The sequence below is a fragment of the Oncorhynchus mykiss genome, chromosome 12, assembly GCF_013265735.2.
Source record: "Oncorhynchus mykiss isolate Arlee chromosome 12, USDA_OmykA_1.1, whole genome shotgun sequence".
In the NCBI taxonomy this organism is placed as follows: Eukaryota; Metazoa; Chordata; class Actinopteri; order Salmoniformes; family Salmonidae; genus Oncorhynchus; species Oncorhynchus mykiss.
The window spans coordinates 88,170,308-88,183,042 of NC_048576.1; the positions used below are offsets into that span (position 1 = coordinate 88,170,308).

General features: G+C 41.7%; 1 protein-coding gene across 7 annotated transcripts in view; it reads left to right on the forward strand.

Moving 5' to 3' along the window:
* The window catches only part of LOC110513298 (protein mono-ADP-ribosyltransferase PARP14), a 36,060-nt gene extending 30,226 nt beyond the window's left edge, over positions 1 to 5,834 (forward strand). For 5 of the 7 annotated variants that reach the window (XM_036939071.1, XM_036939067.1, XM_036939070.1 and 2 more), the window contains 8 exons: positions 353 to 499; positions 1,287 to 1,358; positions 1,948 to 2,121; positions 2,357 to 2,629; positions 2,833 to 3,438; positions 3,758 to 3,897; positions 4,245 to 4,419; positions 4,701 to 5,834. In XM_036939071.1, the coding sequence (XP_036794966.1) occupies positions 353 to 499; positions 1,287 to 1,358; positions 1,948 to 2,121; positions 2,357 to 2,629; positions 2,833 to 3,438; positions 3,758 to 3,897; positions 4,245 to 4,419; positions 4,701 to 4,984 (1,871 nt within the window). In that variant the 3' untranslated portion in view covers positions 4,985 to 5,834. Of the gene's footprint in view, positions 1 to 352; positions 500 to 1,286; positions 1,359 to 1,944; positions 2,122 to 2,356; positions 2,630 to 2,832; positions 3,439 to 3,757; positions 3,898 to 4,244; positions 4,420 to 4,700 lie in introns of all 7 variants that reach the window. The other 2 variants (XM_036939068.1, XM_036939069.1) reach the window with 2 other exon arrangements.
* The last annotated feature ends 6,901 nt before the right edge of the window (positions 5,835 to 12,735 follow it).

Consider the following 12,735-nt stretch of genomic DNA (forward strand, 5'->3'; position numbering starts at 1 on the left):
AATTTACCAATTTGAGCGTGATGGTACGGAGCAATCTTAGCTTACCCTCAGTTTAGGAGATGACCATGCAGCTGGTCATTTGAAATGGGTTATCCCAGTCAATGAGTTTGGTTTGTGTGCACGCATCTTTTCTCAGAGTTGTAGAAGTGTCTACAGAGCTGAAAGCTTCTTAATGTTTAAATTCCAATAATTCAGTTGACTTTCGATATAAACACCAAGGTATTTCACTGTCTGACACAATGCCAACTTTCTCCTCCTTGATTTTTATCAGGAGGAGCTTGTTCTTTTCTGTCTAAGATGATTTATCTGCTATTATTTATCAGCTTGTACACCACTTATTTCCTACTGGTAGGTCTTTTCTCTAAGGTCACATCAAGCTCAGGGATGCATGAGACAAAGATGGGAGGGGTGGTTATACAGGTCGTCACAGGAGACATAACCAAAGAGACTACTGATGTCATCGTCAACTCCACCAATAAGACCTTCAACCTTAAGACAGGTACATCCAACCTTACCTCTGTCTCACCTGAGGTTCCATGTTTTAGGTTAAACGTTCAACAACAACAGCAGTTTTATTGGTTTTATCAGTAGGTTTTATTGGGGGATTTAGTATGCGTGGGATTCAGCAAGTCATTATTTGTGTCACCTCCCACTGGGCTCACACTGGTTGAATCAACGTTGTTTCTACGTCCATTAAATTACAACCAACATGGAATAGACGTTGACTTAACTTCTGTGCCCAGTAGGCTGTAATGTGCAACAATGTAGTTTATCTTAATGAGCCGTGTTAGTAATTGAGAATGAAGTCTCTCACACTTTTTTTGGACATTAGCCTAGAGATGGTTTAAGTTCAAATCAGCAAACTGTTCAACTGACTCTCAACAAACTGTTTAACTGACTATCAACTAACCTTAACCCTAAGTTGTTGCATATCTGCAGAGTTGCAGTTGATTGTTTGGTGATGGTAAAACTATCTATAGGGGATCATTCAAAAAAAACATTCAAAAAAAAGTGGGACCAAAATGTTTTTTTCCAATAACAACCTGGATGGTCAAGAGGAGAAGACACCAAGATATGTGACTCCAAAAGACAAGCTTGAATAACCCTATCTTAATAATAATGTGATTTTCCAAATAATTGGCACTGCATACACAGTGTATTTGGTCATTGTAGCAAAATGTAGTGTAGCATCCCTTAGCTAGGAAAGATACGTCATGTATGCAGTCAAGACCGATACATGCAGAGGTGTGTACTTTTAAAAACATTCTTCTCTTATTCTTCTCCAGGGGTGTCGAAAGCCATTCTGGATGCGGCTGGTCCAACTGTTGAGGCAGAATGTCAACAACTCAGTAAAACCAGTTATAATGCTGTCACTTTATTTAGTTTAAGAACTTCTATCCCTGAATCTCTGCATATGAATGTGACCCTGTTGCAAAATTGTGACTGACCGGCTCAAATCGGTCTTGTGTAGCAAAATTTTTAATAGTTTTTTTTACATTGGTAAAAAAGTGGAGACTCAAAACTACAAAATGTTATATCATACACTGCATTTTTGAGGAACAATGGGAAAGTAATTCTGCTTTGAATGTTGATAAACTTGTAAACTCACTTTTGAGAAAAGGGCCGTTGAATGTTTTGGCACCTCCAGGAGAGCTCTCCTTTGTCTACACCCATTGGGTTATGGTATACTTCCAATTTTAGAAATTAATTTGCACTGCCGGTATGCTGGTCTGGGAAATGCTTGTCCCCTTATGAAATTCAAAACATATCCTTATTTTTCTTAAATTACATACACATAAGTATATCTAAATATGCAATTAAGGGATAGTGCAAGATTCTCGCAGTTAGGCTGTTTTTCTACTTACCGAGAGCAAGGTGAAGTCTTTGTCTCTGCGTGCAGTATGAAGTATGTGTAAATAAATAACCCATCAACTTTATTTCCAGCAGCCCAACCTATAAAAGATATGATTTTGACTGAGCCAGGCAACCTGCAGAGTAAGAAGATCCTTCACCTGGTTGGCATCAGTGACCCTCAGAACATCCAGGAGTGTGTCAAGGATGCACTTAAAATGTGCGCAAGGAAAGACTTCACATCCATCTCATTTCCTGCTCTCGGCACAGGTGAGTCACACAACCAGAGAACACGACTGACCGTATACAGAGTATAGGAGAAATATCAAATAACATTGATAGTGCATTTGTTAGACAGAATAACACTTGACTTAAAGCCTAATATTATTATTTTTGTTCTAAGCATGTATGAACAATTATAAAGTCGTGTTATATTGAATCCCAATTCTAATTCAAACAGTCACAATTTCCATTTGAATTCCAATTCAAATATACTTTTTTTAAGGCCAAGGCAATGTACAGGTGAGCCAGGTGGCAGACGCCATGTTCGATGCGCTAGTGGAAGTGGTGGCCAAGAAGTCAGTGAGCACCTTGAGGCTGGTCCGGATTGTCATCTTTCAGACTGCCATGCTGACTGAATTTTACAACAGTATGCTGAAGAAGGAAAACACAGATGTTCAGGAAGAGGAGGACACTGATGCACAGGAGGCGGTCACTGACCTTCAAGATGAAGGCAGTCTGTTTAAAGCCTTTGAAAACATTGGCACCAGAATAAAATGTATGGGATGCCTTTATTAACTTGAGTATATATAGTATATAACATGTTTAAATTCGCTAGGTGTCTTCGTTATTACATGATAACTGAAACACTTTCAATGTCAATTTGTTAATTTTTTTTGTTTACAGAATTTTTTTACAGAAAGTTTTAGATAAACAGCTGCATTAACTGGGACTTATTACAATCTGTTCATATTCTTACAGCAATTTTCATTAGGAGTAAAGGTAATAAGCCACAAAAGCCTGAGAGATTTGTCTTCATGGATAAAGAAGTGGATCCGGCTTGCTTCCACATCTGTGGGGATTCTCAGGCTAAAGTAGATGAAGCCAAGCAGTGGGTCAAGGACCTGATCTTGAAGGAACAAGACAGCTCCATCATCACTGACGATGCCATCATCAACTTAACGACTTCTGACCGCCAGCGCATTAGTAACATGATCAACACCATGGGAGTGAGAGTGGAACAGGAGTCATCTCAAGACAAGCTGACTATAGAGGGCATCACCAAAGACGTGCTCAAAGTTACTAATGAAATCCAGAAGATGCTCCAAAGGATCCGTAGTGAAGAGGAACTCAGTAGGAGTGCTGAGCTAGCCAGCACCGTGGTGGAATGGCAGTACCAGCAGCAGGGAGGGCAGTACCAAAGCTTTGACCTCATCCATAACTTCCGTCTGGAGCAGGCAAATGAGACCAAGAAGCAGCATGTGGAGGTCACTATCCAAGGTCGGATGTACAAGGTCACCCTGCCAAATGGGCCTGCGACAGATAACCATGGCAACAGCCTCGATATCAGACGCATTGACAAAGCAGGTACCTATCCTTTTGGCCTTCCATGTAAACTTGAACAACAATTTTCAAGAAATCAATGCACCACATTCACATTCTCTAAAGCGTTCTCTTGGGAGTTTATGATTGGCTAAGATTGATATTGATGCATGTGAATTCCAATAACTTTTATTTTGATATTGCTTGCTCATTATCTATGGTCCTCTTGGTTGGGAGTAAGCCATTCATACACATGAGGATAGCATTCCCACTGTTGTATTCCCATTATAGTACTAACAAGAATTTACAACAATGTAAAGCCTGTGTGTTTGTCTGACCTTCGTTATTCAACCGTATTCTCCAGCTCATGACAGTCTTCCTCAGTATTGGGATACCATGCCAGACAACTATTTATGCCAGTCCTTCCCCATCCAGCCAGGAACCTCTGAGCATGATGAGGTCCTAGGCCTGTTTCAGGCCACTTGCCAAAACAGCGTTCTAAAGGTATCTATCTCTGCTGCTAAATGTATTTCAATACAAGTTAAATGAAGAGGTGCAATTAAAAAAGACACAACACTCAGATCTCTCCATTGTTATATCACCAAGAATCACACACTCCCTTTCAATTCCACCCCTGGTTACATACACATTCTTGCTGGGCCTGCCAAATGGAATGGTTACAGTTGTTATAATGTAATCAATTGGCCATGTTCTTAATGGAATGAGTTGTGCTTTTTAATCCAGATCTAGGCTTAATCTGGGTTTTGAAAACCGGTCATATTAGAGTAGGACATCTAGCTGTATTGACAGTCTTTTTGCATATGAATGTGTGGTTTTCCCCCTTCCTTCAGATTGAGAGGATCCAGAACCCAAGCCTGTGGAGGAATCTACAGATCAAGAAACAAGAAATGGATTCCAAGAACTGTCACCAGAACAATGAGAAGAGGCTGTTCCATGGAACTTGCCCCCTAATCATAGATACAATTAACGCAAACGGGTTCAATCGGAGCTACGCTGGGAAAAATGGTAAGATGTACAAAATGACAAACACCAGAGTTATAAAGTAGTGCCAAAAACCTCCGTTTTTATATGGGTATTACAAAATCAGATCAAATGATCAACAGGTATGAGTATTAGGAAAGTGTACTCATTTTGGTTTTGCCACTAACGTAGCAACTACATCTGTAAGACTCACCAACGAAAGTTAGGCTAAAATAACAAACACTAGTTAGCCAGCTAGCTAAGTTCTCTGACCCCTCCTACCACTCAGCAGAAGTCTATGATAATAATGTCATCACTTTTTGCAGCGGCAGTGTATGGAAACGGCACCTACTTTGCAGTTGAAGCCAGCTACTCTGCCGATGACACATACTCAGTCCCAGATTCCCAAGGGCAGAAGCACATGTACCTGTGCCATGTTCTGACCGGAGATTTCACAGAAGGACAACAAGATATGATTGCGCCTCCAGCTAAAAGCAAATCAACTACTCAACTCTATGACAGCGTGACAGACGACCCAACAGCGCCATCCATGTTTATTGTATTCAACGACATTCAGGCTTATCCTGCATACTTGATCACTTTCATCTAGACAATTAAAGGAGCATTTACTATCTTACTATCTTATCTTATCTTATCTTAAAGTATAACTTTTCATATGCTTCTTTAAAAATGTTAGGCTTTCTCTATGGTTATAGTTATCTCTTTTACAGATTATTATATAGCAAATCAAGATTACTTTTTTCTCAATAAATCAGGGTTCACCTTGTTTACTTACAGTTTTGGTTTATGTACAGTATGTGCATTTTCAGAATGCTTAGTACAAAAATCTAAATAGATAATTTTTAAAAAGCTGTTTTAAGACTCTAAGCACATTTTCAATTGACTAAGTACAACACACAAAATCGTAGTAACTTTTTTGCCAAACTTAATCAGTTTAATCTATAATACATGTTCATAAGGTAATTACTCTTCGCAATGCTCAAATTTCTTGATATGATTGTCTTCTAATTTATTAAAACACAGTTTACTATTACTTAGTCTGACTGTTCTCACTTGATAATCACTTAACCGTTTGGTAAACCTATAGATTTTAAACTGGTTTGTCTTCTACAGACTTTGAGAACTACATAATGAGAATGTAGGTTTGTAAAGTAGAAACACATGAAGCATGATATATTGTAATGGACCGTAAGTAAGCATTTCACTGTTAGTCTACACCTGTTAACGAAGCATGTGACAAGTAGCATTTGATTTGAAGTACTATTATGATGATGACTATAAGGATTTTACTTCACAGTAAATTTGACAAAATCTGATATTGACAAGATCAGAGATGTACTGTATTTAACAAATGCATCCTCTCATACCATCCTTTCATACCACTTGTCATGACTGTCCTGATCAGGTCAGGTTACAGGAGACCACCACCCTACAGATTATCTCTCAACCCCAACAGAGGAGGAGAGATCTAGGGGTCTGAAGATGTGGGGGTTTTATGACCCCTCACGCCCCTAGTAAATCTTAGACCACACAACATTCTTGTGTCCCCTCAATATGGAGAACCAGTCTCAACGTTAAACATGAAATAAAGGGACTTTGGAACAATGGTTTCCGTCAGGCACAATGGTGGTCATGACAATATATGGAATATGAAAATGTATGTCATTTTTGTTTTGTTATTAAAGGTTAATAGATTACGTTATTACGAAAACATTGTAACGTGAAGAGTTTTTTCCTAGTATATGTTTGATGTTTATACATTGTACGTTGGAAAATGTGGAAAATGTCCAAATCAAAGGGAATGTTTTGGTAAAGATGAAATGTAAAACCTAGACCTTGCTCTTAACTTGGTATGCCCAGAGAATTGCCCTAAAGGCGGTTACGCCCACTTCTGATCCAAGGGTATAAAACTTGTGAGTGAAGAATTAACAGTTATGACAAAGTGACCCCAGCTGCAGCCAAGGTCTAAAAAGTCAACAAACCCAAAACGCAACACAAGCTTGAAGACAAAGAAATTGTTTTCTACCCAAGCTACGGATGAGTAGCTGTGTCTAAGCAGATGAATTCAAGCCGGACCACCTAGCATCCAATCCCCATCGAATCGTGGTATCTAAAAGGTTTCATTCCTATGCTGTGAGCTCTGAGCTACAGAGTTGTCTGTCCTCAGAATACCCCTTCCAGAGCAAGGGTGAGGGAGCAGACCATTAAGCCAAAAGGACATTGACATCGTGAGGACGACCAGAGAGGTGCGCCGGAGAAATGCGTCATTAAGCAGCCTGAACGGTCCACGCAGAGAATCCACCTTCCCCACGTAATTACATCATTATATTCTGACCCATAAGAGCGGCAGTTTGGGGCAAGGCTAGGGTTAGAATAAGCATAGCTGACAAATTCACCCAAATGTATATTTCTCTCGGGTACTTTCTTTTTTCTCTCTCTCTTTGAAATCCCCATTTTGGGTAACACGCGCCATAGTGTGTTGGCCCGTTATACTAAATTCTAGTCAATAGCCTAAGTTCGCATCAATATGCAACGTTCAGAACGAGATTGTAGAGGTAACTGATTAATTGGCGGCTGTTGTAAAATCGATATTCTTTGAGTTTGGAAAATAGAAACTCAATAAAACTTTGATTTTGATTGCCTTGCTGAGGGAATAACTACACTGTTTGCATTTTTTAATGTTTCCGGTCGCCTTGCCCTGGTTAAAAGCAGTGGTTTGCGCTTTCAGTTTTGCCAGAATGCTGCCATCAATCCACTGTTTCTGGTTGGGGAAGGTTTTAATAAAATCTTGGCTGATTTCTTTTGATTTTCCCATTATGTCAAGCAAAGAGGCACTGAGTTTGAAGGTAGGCCTTGAAATACATCCACAGGTACACCTCCAATTGACTCAAATTATGTCAATTAGCCTGACAGAAGCTTCTAAAGCCATGACATCATTTTCTGGAATTTTCCAAGCTGTTTAAAGGCACAGTCAATTTAGTGTATGTAAACATTTGACCCACTGGAATTGTGACACAGTGAATTGTAGGTGAAATAATCTGTCTGTAAATAATTGTTGGAAAAATAGTATAGTTTGTTAGCAAGACATGGAGTGGTTGAAAAATGAGTTTTAATGACTCCAACCTAAGTGTATGTACACTTCCGACTTCAACTGTACACTACAATACTGTAAAATGCATCACATGATTACAATACAGGTGGAAGGTGCATGATTGTCATCCCCATAACTGTGCCATCCTCCTTCAAGCCATGGATAAGGATAACATAACATTAATCCAGACCTATGCCAGGATTAGATTCGCGCAGCCAAAAGGTTTTTCCCCAGGTGCATGAACATTGAGGACATTTACTACAATGGCAAAATGCACAAGACGGGCGTGATGTGAACTAGTGCCTGATAAACATTGTTTCTTTTATTCATTCTTTTTTTAAAATTGGATTAAAGTACACCAACTATATGTCGTAATTACATCTGGACAATATATTTATTATGCCTGTGGAAATTAGATTCCAGTCAATTTTGATGGGTAGTGCAAGTGTATTGCCTAATGTGAAAACAATTTTATACCTTCATTTAATTAGGCAAGTCATTTAAGAACTCATTCTTATTTTCAATGACAGCAGGTTAACTGCCTTGTTCAGGGGCAGAAGGACAGATTTTTACCTTGTCAGTTTAGGGATTCAATCTAGAATCCTTTCGGTTACTAATCCAACACTCTGACCACTGGGCTACCTGCCTCTGTAGCATATTACATTCAAATGGCAGTTTTGCTATTCGATTAACTGGTTATTAAAACAACTAAATTGAGAAGATACAGTATCATTATGTTGTGTTGGTATTTCCTACTAACGTATATTTTAGATCAATGGTTGTGTGGTGAAAGACGTCTGGAGACTAAATTAATGTACAGTAAAAGGTTTGCTGCATTACAAGTGTTACCAGTTTGGAGTTTTCTACTGAGTTTTTAAAACAGCATCAAAGAGATTTTAAAAAATGAACTCACCACAGGTTTGAGTGAGAATAGACACTAGGGGCCTTTAGCCTCAGTTACAAGTGCATCATTGTTGTGATGTTGTCAACACACCCGTCTATACTGCAGCTTGAGCTGTGTGTCCAAGGTGTGACGGTAGAGGGCAGCATAGTTCTACGTTTGAGCCTTTAACTTTTCTGCTTCTCCAGTGACTGATAGGGATATTACAAACAACCCTTCTCTTGTCCACCCCCACCCACAAACACTTCCCTTAGATATCAGTCACACACACACACACACACACACACACACACACACACACACACACACACACACACACACACACACACACACACACACACACACACACACACACACACACACACACCATCAAACACATACTCTCCCCATCATTCCACATGCTGCCGCACTACAATCTGAGCTCAGGCCCGGTTTCACAAAGTGACCCTTTAACCCTGTACAGGGAGTTGCTGAGAGAGAGAGGGATGGAGGAGGGAGAGGACAAACAGAGGGAGGAGAGGACCACCCAGCACAGTGCTATGGAATACAAAGGGCAAGGGGAGACGAGCTGTGTGTGCGTGTGCGCACACACCCAGGCATGTAAATCTGTGTTTATGTGTATTTTTGCCCAGCAACTGTCCAATGCTGCTTACAGTTTCCCCCACTCTCGCTGCCCCCGTATTGACATAAAGCAGGCAGGCCCAAAAATAACACCAACACGACCAGTTTGGATTCGCCGGGGCAAATGATTGGTCTTAACAGCAGGTAGCCAGGTAGGAGGGTGCAGACAGACAGGAAATGGCCAGAGTCTTGTATGACCCGACAGTTTCCTATTTACAGTATGCATTTATAGGCAACCATTATGTTTCTCCACCTAGCTATTTTGTCCAGTAGAAATAGAGTACCTGGGCGTAACATGTTTGGATCATCTAAGAGGAAATAACTCAATATTCTATTTAAACTTTATGTAAACTCATTACAGGCAGACTCAAGCAGACAGAGATAATGTATTAGCATGGGAGAGTTCTGGAGATGGTGAGAATGAGAAGCAATGGGAGGAAAAGAAGGGTGAGTACGAGGGATGAATCTGTAAATCTGTCTTTCCCATAGACTTAGTTAGACAACTCGTCTTTCTATCTGTCCCATTATGGCGTCTTTGGGCAGTGCCATTGGAGCCATTTCTATATTGAAGTCGTTCATTTTCATCTTTTGTGTAAGAAAAAAGTGTAAAGCTAATATTGGTGATTTACCTGCAGTGCTGGAATCTTGTATGATGTTTATTTATTGTGGCCACTAGATGGCGGTGATATATCTTAAAGCCGTTTACAAACACTTCAGGTGGCCTAGGTAGCCAAGTGGTTAGAGTGTTGGACTAGTAACCAAAAGGTTGCAAGATCAAATCCCTAAGCTGACAAGATAAAAATCTGTTGTTCTGCCCCTGAACAAGTTAATCCACTGTTCCTAGGCCGTCATTGAAAATAAGAATGTGTCCTTAACTGACTTGCCTAGTTAAACAAAGGTAAAAAAAAATCTGAAGAAAAAGACAATGCTCTGTCATTGGCTGAGCACTCCCAAGCCACAGAATCCCCACCCTGTTGCCAACTTTAAAATGGTGAAAGCCCTCAGTAGCCATGTCCATGCTAAAATGGGTTGTTTCCTAAATGAGACCTCTAACTATCTCTATTGTCTGTCCTTTTTCAGAACTCACACTGCAGTTGATTGTGAGTGAGCAGGGAGAGGAGAAGAAAAAGGGAGAGGAGGAGCACAGGGGGTGATGATGGACAAAAAGAAAGACAGAGGGAGGGAGAAAGGGAGAGGAGGAGAGGGAGTCCATAAATGAGACAAAAGGAGGTATACAGACATGTCAAGGTGTATGATGAATGGTTGGAACCTGTCTGAATAACAGACAAGGTTCCACTAGCCATTTAAACAGAGCCCTCATCTCCTCCATCCAGTCCAGGGTTGTGTTCATTAGTCACTCAACGGAAGAAATGGACTAAAACAGGGAACTACCTGAATGGTCATTTTCGCTTTCCTTTGCAAAATGTTTTGCTACGGTGTGCCCTAATGAACATGACCCTGGCGATTGCTCAGTGTCTCTCTGCTGGTCATCTTGCTTCCCTCAGGCCCAGCTGACCTTTCCATGACCCTGGTCCAGTCAGTGGTGACACCCAGGAACACCCAGCGACCGCTCCCACTGAACAACAGCCTCTTTAAGATCCACAGCCCCAGACAGCCTTGACTGCAGGGACAGGGGGCTGAGGACCGGGGCTAGCCTGACTCAACCATCCCCGTCCGGGTGTAACCAAACCCCCAGGTCAGTCCCGACACAGCGGCCCCTCTATACGGCCCGTTTGTGTACCTGCTTGTTTCCCCTTATTACCACATGACCACATTACTCATTAACCATGAGCCTCAAGGTGTTTCTGGCTATATTTAAGAGTCGGATAATGCTGAATTTCAGGGGGATTTTTCCTGTCAGGCTATTGGTCTGATTCAGAAACTAAGTCCAGGAAAACAGACAGACTGACTGCGCCTCAGTGGTCACCTGAACGTGTTAATGTGAGAATAAATAGCAGTTTCATCAACACTTAAGAGTTCTTGAGGGGGGAAAGTGGCTTCCACAATAGAGAGGGAAGGTGAATGGTGTAAGTAAATAGATGGTGCAGCTGCGTGTGTGTGTGTGTGTGTGTGTGTGTGTGTGTGTGTGTGTGTGTGTTGTGGGTCTCAAACAAAAACCTGACCCTCGGTGCCCGTAGCACCTGTGTTTGCTCTCGCCTGTGTGTTTGCGTATGTGTGTGTGTGGTTGTGCGTGCACCGTGTGACCGTGGGTCTGACCTGACCACTTCCAAATCCACTGGGGTCAGTAACAGGTCTCTGTTATTGAGCGATCTGAGAATAAACTCTACTGTGCTGTCCACATATGACTCACGTCCTTACTGTTCCTCTCCTCTGCTTAGACTCAGCACTATTAGTGTCAAAACTGTTTGATATCACTTGGAGGTACTAATATGTAGAGAATAAGCTAAAACACAGATTTACAGTACACCCCCCCCCCCCCCCCCCGCACACACACACACACACATACACACACACACACACACACACACACACACACACACACACACACACACACACACACACACACACACACACACACACACACAGGCATGCAGAAACTCACACACACCCTCACAGGCGATGTCATTCTTCTGCCAGCGTATGAATGCTGTTATTGTTCATAGTGCCCTTGATTTGTCCTCTATCCTCTTTTCAAGTCCTCGAACTTCAGATAATATTGTTTTGCACGAGCGGGACAGAGGACAGAGACCAGAAAGAGATTCAGCTTTCATTTTGCATAGTGACACAGTGGATATGGATGTGACAGACAGGCGGACAGACAGACAGACAGACAGACTGACACAGGCGCAAACACGCACGCACGCACGCACACACACACACACACACACACACACACACACACACACACACACACACACACACACACACACACACACACACACACACACACACACACACACACACACACACACACACACACACACAATGGGATGAGGGGAGAACCCTGGAAGAAACAGACTAGAAAATGTAAACAGCTTTAACTGCCAAATCTTCATTAAGTATTACAGACCTGCAGGCCAACCTGCTGCAAAGCAACCAGATTAATGACAGGACAAGTTTTAGGATTTAGGAATCTTGTTTACATCCATACAATTCATCAGAGGTGGTATGATGGAAGCTACAACTGACAGCATAAGTGCATATAACTCTTGGTAGGCTAGTCCCAGATCTGTCTTTTTGTTGTCTGGCCAACTGTAGGGTTGGTGACAAAGACGGCACAAACATATTCAGGACCAGGCAATACAGCAGAAACAGATCTGGGACCAGGCACTACTGGGACCAGGCAATACAGCACAAACAGATCTGGAACCAGGCAATACAGCAGAAACAGATCTGGGACCAGGCACTACTGGGACCAGGCAATACAGCACAAACAGATCTGGAACCAGTCACAACTGCTCAAAACGATCTGGGAACAAGCTACCCAGCAAACATGTCCAAATTGGCACGATGTGGGTTAAAACATTGGACCCATGTAGGGTGCCTACATTGGGCCGATGCACATTTGCGCATTGGCTCTACATTGGCCCCAAGGCACGTAGTCCCAAGGGCAGCCCTCACTTCACCTGAAATCAGCCCACCCTTTTGGGTCAGCTGCACATTATATTGTATCAGAAAGACAAAGTTGCTACTATCATATACATGTTTTCACCAGACATACAGTATGTCACATGCACTTATCTAAGTCTTTTTACACACTTCATCA